General features: G+C 35.9%; 1 protein-coding gene across 9 annotated transcripts in view; it reads right to left on the bottom strand.

Annotated features, from left to right (window-relative positions):
- LOC144971419 (F-BAR and double SH3 domains protein 2-like) overlaps positions 1-15,000 on the bottom strand; it is a 73,716-nt gene that overhangs the window by 45,967 nt on the left and 12,749 nt on the right. For all 9 annotated transcript variants that reach the window (XM_078912296.1, XM_078912290.1, XM_078912298.1 and 6 more), the window contains exon 4: positions 1-45. This exon is cut by the window's left edge and continues 41 nt beyond it. In XM_078912296.1, coding sequence (XP_078768422.1) covers positions 1-45 — 45 coding nt within the window. The remainder of the gene's footprint in view (positions 46-15,000) is intronic.

The following is a 15,000-nucleotide window of genomic DNA, read 5'->3' as shown; positions in this document are numbered from 1 at the left end:
GGGGAATTCCCTCTTTAATAACTGAGTCGTTATCTTCTGTAATCCCTGAAAAATAATTTTAAAAAAGAAAGAACAGACATTAATGTTTACTGTAGTAGTAGTAGTAGTAGTAGTAGTCGTCGTAGTAGTAGTAGTAGTAGTAGTAGTAGTAGTAGTAGTGGTAGTAGTAGTAGTAGTAGTAGTAGTAGTAGTAGTAGTAGTAGTAATAGTAGTAGTTGCCCGTCTATACTCAAACAAAACAGACGAAAGTTATTTTGCATTTTATTTAATGTTATTTCTTTTCCACGTTAATTTGAGTAGTGATGTGCTGACGAAGGGTTTGTGCCCGAAACGTCCATTGTCTGTATCGTTCTCTAATTTCACTCTTTCGTTAGTATTTTCACGATCACAGGCTTCAGGCAGCCCCTACCGATACTTCTATGCCAGTGAATTGGGGTGACAGTATGGCAAGACTGTCTCTATAGGAAGTCGGAGTTAAGTGGATCCAATTACTCGACGTTTCCAGCATCAAGCACAAAGTGAGCACGCCGAACTAATGCGTCTCTAGGGAGGGGGTTAAATAATTCATTACTGGGCTGAACAGAATTCGTCGCCGATGGGACGATTGGGATACTGTAGAAAAAAAACATTCTGGATCTCAGACAACTATCCAAGACAATACAAGGAGAGAGAGGAGAGAGAGAGAGAGAGAGAGAGAGAGAGAGAGAGATAGATAGACAGACAGACAGATAGATAGATAGATAGATAGATAGATAGATAGATAGATAGATAGATAGATAGATAGATATATATATATATATATATATAGATAGATAGATAGATAGATAGATAGATAGATAGATAGATAGATAGATAGATAGATAGATAGATAGATAGATAGATCGATAGAGAGAGAGAGAGAGAGAGAGAGAGAGAGAGAGAGAGAGAGAGAGAGAGAGAGAGAGATGTTGGGGGGAGTGGAGGAAGGGGGTCAATAGATCGATTGGTAGAATATATCCAACACTCCTACCAAACGGACCGGACCAGTTTCGGATTCTCTTGAGATCAGGAATGTTTTGTTTTCTTTTCTTATGTTTTTCAGGAGCCTCGTTCATCTTACTGTGCTTGACTAGCTAGGTCTATAACAGATCTCATAATATTGGTAAAGTATTTAAAAAAAAAAAAAGCTTTTGCGGGGGAAATATGAAATAGCAGATATCAAAATTCGAACATAAAAACCCAATCAGAATGAACTCAAAATGCACGATTATCATTCCAATTCTTATGGAACTCAAGTAGTAAGCCATGCAGTTGGTTCTAAATCTATTTCGAAAAGTTTAAAAAGATCATTTTCACCAATTTGATTCTAACATTTTCTTAAAACAAAATCCGAATCTAGGGGAGAAGAATCAGAATTTATTTATATTATTTTTTTTGGGGGGGGGGGGGGGGGGAAGCAGCAAATATTAAAATAAGTACAATAAGTGTTAAGTCTACTGTAAGCTCAAATGGAAATACTTTGTGACGACACTTTGTGTCCCATCTAGAAAATAAGAGCAAACAGCTTTTACTACCGTTTAACGTTACGGAAAATTGAATAAGCTTCAGTTCAACGCTTTATTATGGTGGCTCTAAGGGATTGTTAGTAAGGAGTTCCTCAAATCTGCCTGATAATGTAAAAAAAAAAACGCCGGAAAAAAAACAAGGAAATACATTTCCATTTTTTAAAAATCAATAAAACATGATGTAAAATTCCACGGCAATTTTAAAACAATGAATAGATACTACTACTACTACTACTACTACTACTACTACTACTACTACTACTACTACTACTACTACTATTATTATTATTAGTAGTAGTAGTAGCAGTAGAAGTAGTAGTAGTAGTAGAAATATAGTAGTAGTAGTAGTATAGTAGTAGTAGTAGTAGTAGTAGTAGTAGTAGTAGTAGTAGTAGTAGTAGTAGTTGTTGTTGTATTAGTAGTGGTGGTGGTGGTGGTAGTAGTAGTTGTTGTAACAATAGTAGTAGTAGTAGTAATAGTAGCAGTAGTAGTAGTAGTAGTAGTAGTAGTAGTAGTAGTAGTAGTAGTAGTAGTAGTAGTAGTAGTAGTTGTTGTTGTTTTATTAGGAGGAGGAGGAGGAGGAGGAGGAGGAGGAGGAGGAGGAGGAGGAGGAGGAGGAGGTGGAGGAAAAGTAGAAGTAATCATCCTCCCCATCCTCCCCATCATCATGAGGTGAGGGAAGACCAAAGCTCATTCTAGTTTTTCTTTCATTAAAATGTCTGACTCAGAGACATGTTGATTGTGAAGATTGCATCAGATCCAAAGCAAGCAATATAAGCTTACACATATATGCAAAGAGCCAATAATAATAGTGTTGATTTCGGCTTACAAAATGGTAAATAAACAGACAGCGTCCGTATATTGCGCCTGGATTGATCGCTTTATCGACCATCAAAAACCAGTGTTGAGTACTACGAAGATCCTGTCAGCCAGGCCAGGGGAGATTACCTACGGAATCTTCCGACGGTCAAATCACGCCAATCCATCTCAAACATATAATGGTCGTTGACTATTTTCTTTAGGGAATATATGGCAATTTTCTTTTTATCAATTTATTGGCTGCATGTCTGTTATTTAGAAAGAAAAAAAAAAGAAAAGAAAATAAAGCGACAAAACTATAACTAGAAACCAGAATTCTGGGATACGGGACCTTCTGCATTCATTTTACCATTTCATATCGTTTTATTGGTAGCAGAGAAGGGTTTTGGGTCCGAAATATTCATTGTTATGGATTTATGTTAAACGAGTGTCTTATCGCGTGCAAAACTGAATAGGATAAATTCTTCTTTTAAGTCACGATCCTACTGATCCTAAATTACGACGCCGAGTATATACTGGCCGTGCTCTCACATCAAACGGCAGCGTTCAATAGAAAATAAAAACACAATGTTCAATGTCGGCGTGTACTTTCCAGATGCAGGTCTGGAAACCCCAATTGTCATGGGCCCATTGTTTTAGGAAATATTCTCTTGTCATCGCAAAATTTTGGCCATTAAAACAATGTCAAACCATGCCCATCATTGCGTTCTGATATTAATCCTGTTACTATGTGCCCATCGCTCAATGTGCATATTTTGCAATATATATATATATATATATATATATATATATATATATATATATATATATATATATATATATATATATATATATTTATAAATAAATAAATATATATATATATAAATATATATATATATATATATATATATATATATATATATATTTTATATATATATATATATATATATATATATATTCTTCACTTATGAACATCTGCTTCATCCCGACATAAAACCAGTACGAGTCCATGGGTCACATATCATTTATTTCTAAAACTGTGGCTAGAAAACCCGACCTCCAAAATCGACTATCAACTTGTCAAAAAAAAAACAAACTCCGGGATTCCCTATGATAGTTTTGGGAAATCCCAGGTTTGAGAATGAATGACAAGATGAGAGTCATTTTCTCATCGACTGATATTTGAAGAACTAGATCTAGTTTTCTGGCTAAAAACTTTAGAATTTATATGGGGTTACTTTTATATTTTGTTGTCTCTGTGTACACAACAGTAAAGGAGAGAAGCCCGAAAACTGATGATTGCTTCTCAATAGAAAAAAAAAGGCGGTGGTCAGACTGAGGAAAGAGGCGGGGCAGTGAAACTCCAAACATGTGATGCAATGCGTTATATTACGTGAATAGGACGCGTAGGAGGGTATAATGTGTATGTACTACTAACTGTCACACAAAGAAAGAAAACCGGCTGTTACTTCAAAATCTGCTCCAGATAGCCAATCAATAAGGCCATACTCTAATAAAGCACATATTTTTCATTTTGGCCACAAAAGTTTTATGTCATGCTATGTTGATTGATTAAAATGACACTCTTGTTTCACAGTCTGAAATCTGAAACTTATTATTGCATTCAATATATACAAATGTTACGCAAGTTTCATATATATATATATATATATATATATATATATATATATATATATATATATATATATATATATATATATATATATATATATATATAATTTTAATATTTACCCCAATGTTTGAGACAGTCTACATTAATGTTTCAGGCCCAATTAGCCATCGTCATTGGGGCTGAAACATTAATGTAGACTGTCTCAAACATTGTGGTAAATATTAAAATAATAATTCGCTCCATTGCTACATGTCGAGCACTTTTCGTACCATAATTGTATCAAACACGACTCAATATATATATATATATATATATATATATATATATATATATATATATATATATATATATATATATATATGTGTTGCTATAAATTCAACTTTGACCGTCAAAATAAACTCGAGATTAATACCAGTTTGTAGTTTGTGATGTTGGGTTAAATATTTAGTAAGTTTCCTGGTTTAAGTAAGCAAGTCGTTTTGACAGTCATGTGAAGAAAGAGAACCTTACTAGGAGACGTGTCATTACATCATCTTTCCAAACTGAAACCACGACGCATCACACACACACACACATACACACACACACACACATCCTAGTTCTGTAGCCTTCGATATGCATGTGAGAAATGAAAGAAGAGAGCCCCCGTTTAATCATTACGCTAACACGAATCAAATCAAACGTTTAACATTAATACAGTAATGAGATCAGAGAGTTGGGTCTTAAATACATTGGACGAATCGAATAGGGTATATGGTAATAAATAACTAATAATAATAATATAATAATAATAATAATAATAATAATAATAATAATATAATAATAATAATAATAACAATAATAATAATAATAATAATAATAAATAATAATAATAATAATAATAATAATAATAATAATAATAATAATAATAATAATAATAATAATAATAATAATAATATAATAATAAAGACTATTGGGCCTACGTTTTAAAACGAAACAGTGGATATAATTATAATATGAACTTTACACACAAATAAATAAATTAAAAAAAATAGAGTGGGAATTTAATATAACAGAGATTTGGGGACCAAAGCAAAATTCATGATATATCCGATACCTGTTTTCTCAAATAATAAGTAAAATTAGTAGTAGTAGTAGTAGTAGTAGTAGTAGTAGTAGTAGTAGTAGTAGTAGTAGTAGTAGTAGTAGTAGTAGTAGTAGTAGTAGTAGTAGTAGTAGTAGTAGTAGTAGTAGTAGTAGTAGTAGTAGTAGTAGTAGTAGTAGTAGTAGTAGTAGTTTTAGTAGTAGTATGTAGTTGTAGTAGTAGTAATAGAATTAGACAATTTGGCTTCAAGTTCAAAAAGAAAAAAAATGTCTGCACAGATAAGATCTGTACTACTCGCACGTCTGCTTTGTGTATTATTTGGTCACAAAAACTTATGGATTGAAACCGGTGTAATCGGGTTGACTAAACAGGCACGGTGACAAATTATATTATCATGATAAGCTATACGGTACCCACGGCTGAATATAGAACCCTATTGCATGTTTGATTCACCAGCTGAGGGATGAATCAATCGTAATATTCAAGCATTTTAAACTGAAATCGTGAGACCGGGGTTACGGTTTTTTATACTAACTTGTAGGTTATTGTCCGATAGCAGGAGAGAGAAAAATCCCAAGAAAGGGGCGATGACGATGAGGGGAAATGAGTAGGTTGTGTGGTGTATTGATTTATCGGTATATCTGTTTGGTGTTTGGGAACAACGAGTAGCAGAGACGGAACGGTTTCTGCCGTACACGTTTTCTTTCTTTTTGTTTGTTTTTATTCTTAAATTGGCCAGAAAACTTTTGCTTCAAATATCGGACGATTACGATGACCACCAATTTTAATTTAGAAAACAATAAGCCATACCCGAGCCGTCCTTGGGAGTATCGGATTTGAGGCGCTATGCCATGTCGAAGGTCATTTGGATAGATGGTAAAAGTAAAATTATGGTTTTGGCAAAAATGAAACAATAATGGTGTTTTGTCAGAGTTGGGCAAGTTTGTATGAGATGGTGACTGGTTCTACTGGCAGGCCAGCAAAGGATTGGGGAATACACTATAAAACATCAGGGCCCTACGTGCATTCCGTGCTACAATCAAACCTCGTGGGATAACATTGGAGTGCTGGATGGAATATTACAAAAGATTGGAGAGAAAGCCATGACAGCTTAAGATGATGATGATAATGATGATGATGGTGGTGGTGGTGGAGAAGAGAGGGTGGGAGGAGAGAAGGAGGATGGTGGTGGTGGTAGTTGTAGTGGTGGTTTGTTTTTGTTTTGAAGGGTTTTACGGCACTTGCAACACATTAAGGTTATATCAGCGCCAGTAAAAAGGAAGAAAATGGGAAAGCAAAAAGTTCTAGAATTACAATTAAAACACCCATGAAAAGGTAAGACAAAGGAGAACTGGTTCAAATAGAGAACAGATGCAGATTCCAAGAGCACACTATCAATGTACTTAGTTTGAGATCACCTAAAAGTCTCATCTAGACACAAGCACAGGACCCCACTAAGAGGAACACACTCAAATGTTTACAAATCATATAATATAATATGTGTAAACAAAACATAATACAGTGCATAACAGAGAGATGATTTACAAGGAAAAAAATATCATCTCCCAAAACTAAATTTGACTGATTCCCTCTCAGTCAGGGCGTCTGACCAGGACCAGGACAAAACCAAGTAATCTCATTCCAAGACAAAGACAGAAAGTAAGTTTGGAAAACAGATATAGGGGGATAGAAGACACAGAAAGTACCTCCCTGCCCACTAGGAGGTCAGGAACCCCACCCAGGAGTAGTAGTGATGGTTGTGGCGGTGACGATGATGATGGTGGTGGCAGTGGTGTTTTGTACGAATATATTTCCTCTAATTTTAATTATATCCAATAATGAAACAACCTATGGACAATAATTGCTCATTCACCGTTCTCAACGCCCTCCCCAGTGCTTCATTAATGACACCATAGGGCACGTGGAACCATATTTCCATTTCAAGTTAGCCATCCTTTTAATACAGTAGTCTTTACAAATTTCCGTCTTTGCCAATTGTATAGCCTATTACCCATTCACGTCAGAGTTGAGTGTGTCAATGTGTATTAAGTGCCCTAGCCAGCCACGGGCACAGCATCGAGGTCAGATTACTATAAACGTTTAACGTTATACATAGTTTGGTGTGCTGGCGGATGTTGTGAGTATTTTACCTAAAAGCATAGCATCAATAGTTTAAACGGGTACTTGTCGGTTGAACTAGTATTCTGGATGCCAAACCATGAACACCAAAAAATTGTTCGCCAAATTTATTTTTTCATTTTATCAAAGTTGAACATCTCTAGATTAAATATCTGAATAGTGCTGCCTTGAGTATATTGAGAAATTAATTCACAAGGTCATGAAAAGGTTTTGTTTTTTTAATCCTCAGAAATCATTTTATAGTATACAGAATGAAAGGTTTAGTCAAATTAAATGCAACAATACTTAATTTTAAAAAAAAATTGACCGAATAGTTGACAAATCATTAGCATTTTAAATATTTAAAGGGTCAAGGTCACTGCCAAGGTCGTTTTATAAAGTGACCCAAATGTTGCCGTGTTTGATACCAAATTAAAAGTCCTGACGAGACCAATACAGAATTTTGGATATTTATGCTATTTGTTGATATTTAAATTATCTACAGCGGTGCAAGTATAATTGCAATAATGAAAATTGACAATTATGTGACAAAGGTGTCGGATCACACAACAACATGGATAGAGTCTCCATGATGTCAGACCAAGCCATGGATTGAGTCTTTAGATTTCTTCACCTTTGCTTTTTTACACTGCTAATTACTGAAGGACAAAAAAATGGAATGACAATTTTCGGCTTGTATCTGCACTCGTCATCGATGTCTTCCTCGTTTGACTCATCGCTTGACACGAGAGTAGCTTGAAAAAGGCGATTTTGACAGATCTAGTGATCATAGTATTTACAAACTATTGTACACGGAAGCTGCACGGCAACACAGCCACATTTTGATGTTCCACAAGGTTTTTCAGAAGAAATTGAATAGTGCCTATTAACTCGGGTGGTACACTTGATGTGTTGCTTAGCACTGTGATTAGAGCAAGTTACATGTTTGCTGGTAACTTTATCCACCCAAAATCTGTTGGTTGTAAATCTGGGGGATTTTTCGAAGACTGGAACCAAATTGCCGTCTGTATGTGCTCTCTTTTGCTGTTATCCCTTCTGGGGGTTATATGGGGTGTAGTTATCAAGTCAGGGACCTATTTAATAATTTTTTCCCTGTGGTCTTCAGCCAAACTTTGCACTTGGCGCCAGTCATAGTTGCTTCATCGTCAAATCCGTAGCATGCAGTTCAGTTATGAAGAATGTGGCTTCCTTGATAAATTCTTCAAAGCTGGCACTGGTGTTTTCAAGCTTGTCCAAATTTACTTAACTTACGCACTGTAAAAGCACTAATGGAACCGTTTTCATGAACGCGGACTAGCGCTTAGTCTCTGACTACCTCTGACTTTAAAAAATCGGATTTCACGTGAACTGACTAAGCAAGTCCGGGACTAAAATCACGGCACCTTCGGACTAAGTTGCAGTCATTTTCCGAAGCAAGACTTCATGACTAAGTCTGCGTCTAGTTACTAGGTGACGTCAAAGCGTCAACAAGATAGCAGCTTTTTCTTTTTTAGAGGAGAGAGCTTGGCATCGGAAAGATAATACGTCGGTTACGAATGACAGAGGCAAAAAGTGTCCTGTTGCCACTGACACTGGCTTTTAAAAACTGTAAGAAAATGCAGATCGTCGAAAATACTCATTTTTGTGAGTAAAAACCAAAACAAACAAAAAAAAACAATCTATCGGCTCGGAGTTGAGACTCTCAATGAGAGTGAACAAAAAGACTGCGAAATCGAAGGATTTGCGTCAAAGAACAACCAAAAAAAAATAAAAATTATTCGATGGTGGAGACAAAAGTTATTCTGTTGACATTGCAATGGACTGAAGTAATGTGATAAATCTGAACACACTTTCTCTTTTGTGTAATTATTTGTTGTCTTGGTTCAATTTCTTTGAGTTTCAAACTCGGCATTCGGTTGTCTCGATGAAACTGCCTTATTCATCTTCGAACAGTCTATAGAATTGACAGTCGACGATGGACATGAGCATCATTGCAGTCCGTCTATAACAGTCGACAGTCAATATCACGTGTGTTACTAATAATTTCCAGTCTGGAAATCTTTTGCGTTGTAAGTATGAATGAGTGTCTATCTTCCCTATCTTCAATGTAGTAGAGAGGTGATGTTACCCGCACAAAATAGCCGAATTAGTCACCGTCCTTACAACGCCCACTTCTAAGCATGTGACTAGCTTGTCCGAGACTAGAGAGCGTTCATGAAATCATATTTTTTAGACACTTCGCTTGGGCTTAAGCCTAGCTAGTCATATACTAGACTAGTAAATTACTAAATCTAGTCCTCATTCACGAAAACGGGCCAAGGTATTTGTTGACTGAACCATTTTCTGATGCGCATTTTGTTATTTTTCCGCTATGCTGATATGCTACCATTTGATTAGTATTTAAAGTCTCAATTCTTATGCAACTTTGGCATTTATCTAATGCATTCCATGTCACTTGGTCGTAGTAAACTTGATAGGTGCGTAAGGACACGTGAATCGAACATCGATTCATATGGTAATAAAGGCGAAAGCTGTACTGCCAAGACGCTTTTCTGTTCACTTAGGCAAAATATATTCTACTTTCTATCAGTATTTATGAATTAACATGACGTTTAGTATGTCAAAAAGGTCTTGTAGCAGAGACATCAAAGAAATCTCGAAAAGAGAAACCATAACAAGATAGAAAGGGGGGGGGGGGGGGTTGTCATCTTAATCTATCTAATGAGTATACGTTTTTTGGCCATTAATGAAAAAATGACGTTTTGTCGGTGTGCGGCAAGAAAGAGGCCTAGCTTGAATCAATAATATCCCATCCCCATCACAGTCATCATTGTCATGGTCGTTGCCGTTCTGCTAGTCATCATATCGAAGTATTTGTCTTGGCAGATTACAGTTCATGGATTATTAGAACGGTCAGACAGTGCAAGCATCGACTCATCTGCCTAGCTGCTGTACACGAACCAAACACTTAAAACATATTTTGATCAGAATTTATCTTAGCAAATATCGACGAATAAAGATTTTTTTTACATTGTCAAAATATTCTTAAACTTCAGTTTGTTTTTTTCCAAGTCAACATCGCCATCTTCGAAGTCTCCGGTATAAAAAAATGGAGAAGTGGAGAGCCATCCTAATCCATCGACACTTGGAATTTAAAAAAAAAAAACACAAAAATTTTGATCAAAATTTTTTAAATGTGTTTCATCATCTGTTTACAACAGTAATCTGCCTATGGCCTATGGCATGGGGAAATTAAAGATGTGTTGTCGTTATCATTCTATCTCGGAAATCAGGAAACCACCAGGTGTTTGAGGCCAACGTTCAAAGTCTTCGAGTTTGACAACCATTTGAACACATGTGTAGTGTGTTGTAGCTGTTTCCAAATGGCATGGAATTTCAATCCATAATATATTATATCGTGTTGCTTGCATCATATCTTTAACCTTCTTTTTATTTGTTTAATTTTTTGTCCTTTGTTTTTGTTATTATTCATATTTTACTATTATTATTATTATTATTATTATTATTATTATTATATATTATTATTATTATTATTATTATTATTATTATTATTATTATCTTTCTTTTTTTTAAGCGTGGAGTATTTTTGTGTTTCTTTGATGTTTGTTTGAATGTTTTATAAATTTGTCTCGTTTTCCAACATGCTGTAGCAGTCATGGAACACGAAAAATGCGAGCCCGGGATTAAACAATATAATAACAGGGAACGGCGATGAAGATGGTACTCATGCGTCATCGAGGAGGGGTAAGAAAAGAAAGAACTGTTGTGCTATAGACTTAGACAATCCAGTCGTCCCCGCCCTAGAGGATGTTGGCCAAGCCACGAGGTGCGAAAATCGGAACGTTTATGGAAGAAGACCCACCGACAGGAACACTGGAACTGTTTCGGATCAGTCACTTTCAAATGGAAAAAGACAATAATAGCAGCTAAGCAGGCCTATTATCACGACAAGTTTAAAAATACCAAATCTTTAAAACAGCTGTTCTCAACATGTGATGAAATTCTAGGATAATCAGCACCATCACCCCTCCCTCCCTTCTTTGTAGTACAATGATGCCAAGTTACCTGAAATGTTCGATTTATTTTTAATCAGAAAATTGACACAACTTGAAACGACTTCGACAATTTTGAGCTTTATACAGATAAATAGTCCTTCGATGGTGACACTTTAAATTCTTTTCAGCCAGTGTCAGAAAAAATAATTTTTTCCTGTATTGACGAGCGTATTCCATCAATAACTGAAATAATTAATCAGTCACTGCAAACTGATATCGTCCCCTCCTGTTTTAAGACAGCCATGATAACTCAACCTGTTATGGGCTAATTGTTGTAATGGAAATTCTCTAAAACCTACGCATAATATTGTCCATGACAACAATGTTACATAAAGCCAGTACTAGGCACCGTTATCAGACTTGTTAATGTGTGCACCTACGTAGCAGCACAGCTTAAGATATCATCTACAGTTGAAGAGCATAGTGCTAAAAGTACTTAAATCGCAGGAAATTAGTTTTGAAACAATGGAGGTAAAAATTTGATAGAGTAAATAAAATATAAGATTGTAGTATTTAGACTTAGATCGTGTTGATCATGAACACAATTGGTGAGTGAACTGAGGTAATTGTACTTTAAATTTATCCACGATTCGCTAAAAATCATGAAAATGTCACTTCTTGTATTGGGACTGGGGTCTTCAATTGTAACATTTAACTTTTTTTAAATTGTGACATTCAATTTTCTTGAAACTCTTATGTCAACCGTGTCGTGTATAGCGCCATTGAACAAATTATTAGGTGGTGATTGCTGGCGCTCTATACATTTGATGGGAAGCAGCGTGGCTCAGCGTTCCAGTATTTGCTTCGTATCCAAAAGGTACCGAGTTCGATCGCCCGCCACTGCAATGTGCGGCCTTGAACAGGTCACCTCGCCCTATCTCAATTTGCGGCGCTGCACTGCGGCTGACGCCTGGGTTATTCCAATTTTCCCTTGGAATAGACCCTAGAGACATATTACCCTGTGGGATGAATAAAGGGAATTTTATTTATTTATTTTAAAAATCTTTTATTATCTATTACGATCATAAGGGGAGAAGCCAGACACTATTCTAATTCTATCCAAAATTAGGACATTAAGCAGCACAAGCGCAAGGGAGGTCGCTAATTTCCCTCAGGAAAATGCCATTCGCCATCAATGTAAGCAGACACCAACCCCCCCCCCCCCCCTTCTTGGCATCACAAAACATTTCATGCTGCCCACAAGGCGTTGAGTAAGCATGTTGAGTGCCTTACACCAAGGGAGATTCTAGCCCCAAATGATAAAATGAGCAATTCCCACACAATATACACGACTGGGGTAAATGGACTTTTTTGTGTGTGAGGGCGGATTCTGATCCATCAGATAAAGACATTAAAAGAGGTGGGGAGTCGGTGAGATGGTTATATGGGTAAGGCACTGTACTTACACCCGGGCAACGGCATATCGTAACTTTCTTTCCTTGAGCAAGGAACTTAACCATTGACCATAACTGCACTACCACTAACAGTGCCTGATAGAGAGAGAGAGAGAGAGAGAGAGAGAGAGAGAGAGAGAGAGAGAGAGAGAGAGAGAGAGAGAGACGCTAAATGTCTTGGGATGAGTCAATGAAATTTATCTTATTTTATCTACTTAAATGCAATTACAACCAATCTGTAAAAATAAGCAGGCAAATAAACAAAAATACCGTATAAACAATTTTTTTTTTTTAAGTTTAAAAGAAAAAGGAAAACAAATAGGCAGACATAGATACAGACTGTTTTGTATTTATTTTTCTTTTCTGTTCTATTCTTTCTTATTTTAAAAAATGGATCTTGTGGTCAACTACAGTTTGTGGTTCCAATTTATATACCCGGAAAGCTTAAACATAAAACCCAAAACCGTTGCCCCACCAAACACCGAAGGAATTCCCCCAAACCACATATGCCTCTTTTATTTCAGCCACAGATAAAATTCCCTCTTTTGGCATATTGGACAGAAAAATATAAATAAATCATAAATCTATGGATTAAAACGACGCCCGACGTGTCAAAAAAATGAACCTAAGACTTCTCTTTGAGATAGAAAAGATGGATTTGTATTAGCAAAAACAAAGATAAAAATCTGAAAATAATATTTCATCTCAATCCTCTCTTCTAACGATATGACTATGGCTGTATATATTTATAGGTATCATATTTACTAGTGTGTGGTTTGATAACTACCTGAGATGTGTCTAGATAGCCATATAGTCACATGGCTCCTAAAACATCCAAATACTTCAGTTAAATGACAAAACACATTTTTCTAATTTTGACTAGAAAATTTTTACTTTATTACATTGGATAGATTAACATGTGGGGCAAAATGTTTTAAACCCAAAACTTCATTCTTTTTATTCAAAGAAATCCCAGGTTTGAGACATTTCGACAGATTTGGGCTCAACGTAATCTATAAATATCAAGCAAAAGTGTTCTACAATGAGAAAATGGTGCTTTTGTCAGCGTGCGGGAGAGAGAGAGAGAGAGAGAGAGAGAGAGAGAGAGAGAGAGAGAGAGAGAGTCGTTATTTGAGTCTTGGTGTATTATTATTATGATCAGATCTAAAATAAGCCTCGTTACTAGGATGACAGGGAGAAACTGGAATGCTCTATAAGTGGATAACAGGTAGAGATAGAAATAAAACTGACTGACACCTGCTGCTAGGGCTGACACTTGTTAGGTAGGTAAGAAGTCATAGGAAGGAGAGTACACGAGATCCTGCTATAATGATAATGGTTTGAAGTGTAAGAACAAAATCCATTACATCTTACAGAAAGGTGTTAATGAATTGCTTTATTTTAAAAATCGCTCATAATTTCGCCCGCAATAAATCATTATTATTATTATTATTATTACTTTCATCATCATTCCATATTTTCACTATACATGTAATAAATGAGTTCTGTCTGATTTTGGTCTCGGATCTCGGAATTCTAATGGGTGTCAATAATAAGCATGAGAAGAAATTCCAATAACCGTGGTTTTCGTTCCTCATTTTCATAGAATCCAAACCAACTGTAAGTTTATCTTAAAATGAAAACAAAAGCCCCATTCTTTGTTTTTTTACCAGGTATTTATTGGCTGGGGGTGCTAACCAATTGAGGATGAATAAACATTCTTTAAGAATCAGGCGGCACTTAGGTAAATTAATCAATACCACTACCACCAATTATCGTTATAAACCGTGCTTAATTAAGACTTGATAATTAATATAAATATTCGATGTGCCGAGCTGGTGAAAACACAAACCGTTTTTCAATAGCATTCGTAGAAATATAGGGGCCAAGTGGTTGGCATTGGACGTGGTTATGAAAGTTCGATTTATGGTTATAGTCTCTGAGAGTGAAGAAGGCGTTCGATTTTGACGTGGTGTGTATTCTGTCGCTTAGCTGTAGGTTGTCGGCGATGCTTTTGTCTTCTGCTGGCTGTAATGTCTGGTGTCGTAGATGGTGTTTGTTTCTTGTAATCTGCTTGTATACTGTTGTCAAGTAAATGTGTGTATTCCTTGGCGGTGAGTTTGTAGAAATTTGTGGTTTTGTCAGCGGCGACGTAAACATTAGAGTCTTGATGTATTGATCGTATCTCTTGTTTTAGTTTGTTTTGGAAGGTGTTGTTGATTTGTCTAAATTTTATATTTTGGATGATGTCTGTCACATTCCATCTTCGAATTCTCGTAGTTCAGGTATGGATGGGGCTGGTCTGGTAGATCTAAATCCAAAATCTTCTTAATTTTTAACCCTTTGATACGTA

The sequence above is a fragment of the Berghia stephanieae genome, chromosome 4 (genome assembly GCF_034508935.2).
Source record: "Berghia stephanieae isolate SIO BIC M18660-M18661 chromosome 4, UCSD_Bste_1.3, whole genome shotgun sequence".
Lineage (NCBI taxonomy): Eukaryota > Metazoa > Mollusca > Gastropoda > Nudibranchia > Aeolidiidae > Berghia > Berghia stephanieae.
This window is presented reverse-complemented; position numbering and strand designations above follow the sequence as displayed.